The following is a 6,894-nucleotide window of genomic DNA, read 5'->3' on the forward strand; positions in this document are numbered from 1 at the left end:
TTGGGGCTGAGAGACACGATACCCCAACAATATAATCACAAATCAGTCTTGGACAACAAATCAATCCAGGACGCATTGTTGGGGCTATACTCAAGGCACAGATGACTGGCTCAGAAGGCTCAGAAACCAATAATGGCACCAATCCCATGATATACGTGTGACGTGTCTCAACGCCCTGCTGAACAACTCATCCTTGCATTACCCCTCATCTTCCGACCAGGGTATTTTACCCTCTATATTTGAAGGACGGGAAGAATTTTCTCTCCTCCACTTGTCACTATCAGAACTTTCAGAAATAATCATGGTGAAAAAGAAATTTAACAAAGCCCTGACCGCGACGGAGCCCGTTGAAGCGATGGAACCCATGGCGGCGGAGATAGACCCCGAATGTCCTCCTCCAGATGAGCCTCCACCCTGGGTTGAAAAATCATCGAAAATTGACTATCACCAACCACTTGAATCGTAAGCTTCTGGAAGGTTCAACCTGATATTGCCATGTTTACTGACCCTCTAACAGTCCTTATGAAGGATCAACGACCAATGTTATCATTGGAAGCCAAATGTTCAGCATCCCGGATCGCCTTTGCCGTCAGATTCCACGATTCCGTGAGGCTCATTATATGTCCAGCCCTACCGCCCTATCAGATATTAGCGGAGACGTGGCGCACACTTTTGTCAATTTCCTATACACAGGAACCTACCAGACGATAGATGATCCTGTCGCATTCGACTCCTCTGGTATAGCGGAAGAATATAGGAAAGCCGTTTTAGTGTACCAAGCAGCAAGGATTCATGAGCTCCTTGATCTAGAAGCTCTTGCTAAACACTACATTGAGCTTTTTGGTGAGGAGGTTGCCATGTCTGACATGCTTCGAACCACGAGAGGCGTGTTTTCAGCACTACCGGACGATGAAGACTGGCTTCCAAAATATATCGAAAGAAGTTTGCAGCGTCAATTAAAGATTGAGGGGTCGGATTCTAATCTCGAAGAACTTTACCAGGTTCTTGGCAAGGTCCATGGATTTGATCTTGCTGTGATGAAAATGGTGTTCAGATTACAATCCGCTGAATTACAAACTGCTCATGAGAGTTTGACCGAGGCGAACCGGTTCATTGAAGCATCAAAGAAAACAATTGCTGATTATGCTACCAAAGCATCCCCTGAAGAGTGTTTCGAAGATTTGGTTGAAGCATCAATGGCGGAGCCTGTGGAAGAACCTGCCGATGCGCCCCCTCATTATTCTTCTGACAAGCTGAAAGAGCTGGCTGAAGCGTCCGCGGAGGAGGCTATATCGGAGCCTATTGAGGCAACCCCTGAGGATTCTTTGGAAGAGGCGGAAGAGTTGGTTGAAGCGTCCGTCGAGGAACCTGCCGACGAGCCTCAGAAGTACCTAGCACTCGCCGATGTGGCTATGAAACAGCCTGTCGAGGAGACCAAGGGAGAACCTTTTCGATATCATGCTATTCCTAAATTCCAGTACTCAGACTTGGGTTTCGTTCAGAAGTACTCCTTCAATGCCGAGGGTGACGCTAGCCATTCTCATCCTCCAAGCAATGAGCCCGCCGCCCAGAATCCGTTCACTCCCGAGCAACCCCCCTTCGAGTACCAGATTGAACCGGAACCTGTCCCAGTAAGCCTGAGTACACTTTCGGAGACACACCGGGATTTGTATGCCAACTGGGGGAATCTCCCCCGCAAAATGATCAGGAAAAGAACGAAGATATTGGAGGCGAAGAAATTGCCAATTCCGGGCGAAGATGGATTTGTTCGTGTCCAAGCGGGCTAAGAGAGGTTCAGCCCAATAATTTCGGCTTTCATTTGCAACATTCCAAATGTTTCTGTCTAGTTTAAAGGTTCTCAGATTGTTGGACGAATGCTGTTTCTCTGGATCCCAAGAATCATCTAGCTGCTTAGACATATTTAACGTATTTGATCTCGAATGAAGGGAGCATTTTGAACTTCATCCCATTCAAATGCTCAATTTTCATGCAGTGACTCGGAGTTAATCACGGGTTTTGTAGCCAAGTGTAAATATATCCACCCCGGGTGTGTTCAAACATTCTTTTGACGGCTCTTTGCGCTGTATCCGACCTGGAGAGACGGCTGCGCGGGGAAGAGGAAGACGGCAGTAGGTAGGCTGGCTGTGTATATGAGAAAAGGGCTCCTCTCAACTCAAGACCCTAAGCTATATTATTACTATGAATTACGATCATAATGTGGTATGTGAGACTGGAGAGGTACCATAGAATGATATATCCTTTAGCCCCATTGCCAAGACTCACAAATAAGACAATAATTCGAACGCAAGTACTGACCGGCATTTAATTGACATGAAGGCTTGAAAATGGCGGCACTAAGTTCGCTACTCCAAAGTGGAGAAATGAAAAGCAGTCGCCCAATGGGATATATACCTATCACAAACAAACACCCCTTTTCGGACACATGCATTGCCTGTAATTTACAAGCTCTATATAGATCTATTTCCGGGTTGTTTCTTACGCTTGTATTGACATACTGCCAAGACACGGGGTCAGGGGTAAAGTAACCGTATTAGGTATGGTAGGGTTCGAAGAAGGGTTCGAGATAGAATTTCTGTGTGCAAGTGGTGAATCTGTTTTCGATCCATGGTGTACAAGTTATCCGTGGCCGACGGTAAATATAAATGGATAGAATGGGGTCAGTTGTTCGCTAGGATTGGCTTGACCATCCACCCATTCGCTACACCGGATCGCCTGCACCCAATCACTGACATGGTGATATAAGTCGAAGTGCCAAGTTCCGTATAGAATTCTAAAGACCGCAACGACTATTCCTTAGTGGTACTCCAACGAAAATTTTTTACTGTTCACTGCACGGCTCTTTCATGAGGTCGGTGTAAATTGACAATTTCCACCAAACAGCGGACCTGACCCACACCACGTTGTTTCAACGGTTGGTGGCCGCGACCGATGCCAACGAACAACAAATTTTGCATTGTCCAGTAATCACAATCTTAATCAAAGATGAAAAGACTAATTTGAAAAGCAATATGGTGGCGCTGCAGTGCGATGAGTTTTCTGGAACCGGGGCAAACTCGGTGGTTCAGAGAATGAACCAGTTCTACAAATTATTTGTTGGCCTCGCAACTCTCATTAGCTGTCTTGCGGTGGGCGCTTTGACTTTCAGCGAATTTCATCCAACGAATTCTCGATTTGTGGAATTATCCGAGGGGTGTCTTTGCAGTTCGGTAATAACTGCGGTCATTGCTGCAGTCGCGGCAACTATGTTACTGTTTCAATTTGACGGCCCTAAAAGAATAACGGGATTCGAGCTTGCCGTCGCATGGGCACCACTGACGCTGCTTGATTTGGCAATTGTGGAATTCTTGGTGGGGATGGCTTGTTGGTATTTTGGCAAAAACCCTGGATGGGGGGGTGTCTTCGTGACAACATATACATCAGTATTGTTGAGCTTCTGCTTTATTGTCTCAGCGTGGATGTTTGGGAATTGGCAGATTAGGGGACAATGCATCAAAGCACAGTGGAAGGGCCCCCCTTCTCCCCTTCTACAATAAGATAAAGATCGGGCGCTTAACGCTGCAATCATTGAGGATGAGAGGGCTGATTAGGTTACTGGGCTATCAGGTCAGGCTGGGTGTGGCCTTGAAAATGTCTGTCTAAACCTGATTGTACAATTGAACATTTTTACCAGTGCCGTGCACGCGAGATAGGTGGCCGCCCTCGCAGGGTTGTGAGAAATCATATGGATTGAAGATATTACCTATTGGACCGGTACCTTTGTATTCTACTTGCCGTATAGCTGTATTTCTCTGAACGTGATCCTAGACTAGACCTATCTGGGCTGTGATGTACAGTACAGTAGTTGCTGTTCATTTTGATTGATTCTCATAACTTGCTATCTGCATCCAAGTTCATTTGAGATAAGCTTTCGGCTCCATGGACCGAGCACCAGGTTCCGGAAATTGTATTGTCGAATCCCTGAAGCCCACCACTGGACCTCATTCGATGTCTCCCAGAGCCAGGCAACCGAAAGTCACGTCTCCCGTCTTTGGTATATTTCGCGCAGTTCAGCCACTCACTTCGCCATTCCCATGCTCCGCTGAGAACATGTCACTCTTGATGCTTCCTCCAGAGCTTCTTTACTGAATTGGAGACTTTATAGACAAAAAGGACATCATTCATCTATGTCTTGTCTGCCATACAACATATTCGTGTCTTATCGAAAACAGCATTTACCACTTACTTGGCGAGCCACAACCTCCTGTATACCGAGCAATGGCTTGCCACAAGAGAGACAAGGTGAAAAATTTTCTTGAATAGGTACGGCGCAAATATCAATGCCACATGGAGAGGCTCAAATCCCACCCCCCCCCTTCCGGTCATGCTGGCAGTTGAGGTAAGAGACTTCGCTGCTGTCGACCTCCTACTGAGCCTAGAATTCCATCAATGTCAACCTTCGCAATAGAGACGAGGAAACGGCCTTGACTATTGCAATAAAACGAGGCAGCGGTTCCTTTGTCAAGCGATTTCTGGATTTACCGGAGATTGACCTCCATGGTCAGGGCTGCAGGGTCCCGTGCCCTCTTTTGGTAGCGTTCAACCATGAGCAATATCACAATTTGCAACTTCTCCTCTCAAATCCTCAGGTGAATGCTAGTACCAGAGCCAAAGATAACTTGAACCAACTGTTGCATCGGGCGGTACATAGTTTCCGGCGATCATGTGGCAATTCAAGTCCTGCTAGCCTGGGGTTGTGTTGACACCAATTGTCTTAATTCTGAAGGGGACAATACACTTCTGGCTATAGAAAGCTAAGATATTTCAGAGAATCAGCCTGAAGCCAGAGCACCGCATGATCGTCAGTGACTATCACGAGACACGAGGTACAGTATGACAATGATACGCAACGTTCATCATTGAGAAGCCCCAGACAGCGTCACGATTCAGACCCAGGCCGGCTCGCAAGGCTAATGAATCATTCTGAGCATGTAACGCAGTGAGCAGGATCATGGGGTCGAAGCTTCTATATTTCTGCAGCGACTCGGACATCGAGTTTGAAATAATCCACATAGGCCCTCATTAAAACTCCATTATAGTTCAAAACATTACCGATCAAGAAACCAAATGTGCCGAGGAATTGAAGATTGTGGTCAAACTGTGCAACCGTGGACATCGGATCGTACAGCTTGACGAGATTACTGTAGATTCACGACAGTGAAGATCCTGATTTGATTTAACTTGGGTACACCACAGGCTGTTACTCTGGGCGAGACAGCTGCAAGAACCGCAAAAACATGGTTAAACAAGACCAAGACCGCGAACATGCGGGCTCGGTCGAGCTCAGATCTTGCGGCCCCATTTTACATGTATTGTACAACATGAAGCTAGGTCTATGAAGTATAAGGCTTACAATAAAAAGGATGAAAGGCGTTGTCGTTTCGACTAATCTAAAGCTCCTAGGGACGCAGGTCGAACATTCCTTTATTTTGTCTTGCCACTAAGGAAGAGCCGGTCATGGCCAATTTTGTTTGCGGCGCTATCCGTTCCAGGGTCACCGCGTGCTCTGCATCATGGTCCAGGGTCGGGGGTAAAACCCCAAATGCCGCCTCTCCGGAGTGCGCAAATGATTTTGTTTTAAATTACTACCGTATCAAAGTAGAAAGGAGGTATGGCGGAACAATACAGGGAATACGAAATACCATCCCCTTCCTCACCAGAGCCTCAGCCTTCATTCTGTGGATCGGATATTGGATCGAACTATACAGCTCCCACTACCACTCCCTTGCCCCTTCATGACACACAAGCCGTACCGTTCTGGCCAGATACTAGCCCCAGCTCTAGGGTGAATACAAGTCATGACGCAATATCTTTGCAAAGCTTAACAGCTGACAGCCTGCCTTGGGCTTGCTGCAAGATGGGCCAACGCTTTCCCACCTCAACCCCCCTCGGGCGGCTCGACGGCGAGGTACTCCCAATCTATAATCTTGCAGATCGCTCGCTTTGTCAAGCCCCCATGTCGATTGAAAAGCAACATCCTTTTGAGCCGGCCTCCAGTCTTTCCTTCTGGCGACCAACCTTCTGTCAACTTGAACAAATACCCGCCACAGAGCCAACGTACAACATTGTCCAGTATCTGTCAGCTCGCGACTCTTTGGAGACACAGACTATCGATCCAACCCAGGTCTTTACGCATGAAATACCACATCTTCAGCTCGCTGATGATCCCCCTGTAGCTGCTTATTTTGACTCTTTCTCTGCATTTCTGTCGAAAGGATCGCAAGGAACGATCCGTCGAAAGAATAGTGGTTTGTTATGCTGTGATCCTCGCCAGACATACAATCACGTCTCTAGCGAACAGCTTGGTATCGACACAGATCTCGAAGCTCCACAGAATTATATGAGGCAATATTATTTTAAATGCACGGAATCGGGTTGCAGGAGGCGTTTCAAGCGTCAGGGGAATCTTCAGCGTCATCTGGAGAGCCACTATAGCGACAGATCCTACGTCTGTTGGGTGCCTGAGTGCCTCCGCGCGTTCTCGCGTCGCGACAACCTCAACGCCCATTATAGGACACACGGGACACGTAAGGGTCGCAATCGTTATGTTAGCACTCTTGACGAGACGAGCGCTGACTACAATCCTGGTTACCGCGGGCGACTGACGCTTGATGGGCTACCGCTGTACATATAAAGGCTCAATTGATGCTGAACTTAACTCCAGGACCGGCAATTTCGTTTCTTGCGCCCACCCGCTACGCTACACGTTGTCATTAATCGCCACAGTACATAGCATATTAATGCAACGTATCAGCAGCGTACTTGACGGAACTGTTATCGTAATGGAGGGATCTTGCAAGGTGCTAGAGGCGTAGATAATCCCCAAGTACATTCAAA

General features: G+C 47.3%; 1 protein-coding gene across 1 annotated transcript; it reads left to right on the top strand.

Annotated features, from left to right (window-relative positions):
* Positions 1-301: 301 nt before the first annotated feature.
* Positions 302-1,787, top strand: N7503_006538 (uncharacterized protein; the record flags this gene model as incomplete). Its single annotated transcript, XM_057066085.1, has 2 exons — positions 302-462; positions 518-1,787. 2 exons carry the CDS (start codon positions 302-304, stop codon positions 1,785-1,787), a joined length of 1,431 nt encoding a protein of 476 aa, XP_056921554.1.
* Between the last annotated feature and the right edge of the window lie 5,107 nt (positions 1,788-6,894).

This window comes from Penicillium pulvis (assembly GCF_028828015.1).
Source record: "Penicillium pulvis strain IBT 33274 chromosome Unknown contig_3_segment0_segment0, whole genome shotgun sequence".
NCBI lineage: Eukaryota > Fungi > Ascomycota > Eurotiomycetes > Eurotiales > Aspergillaceae > Penicillium > Penicillium pulvis.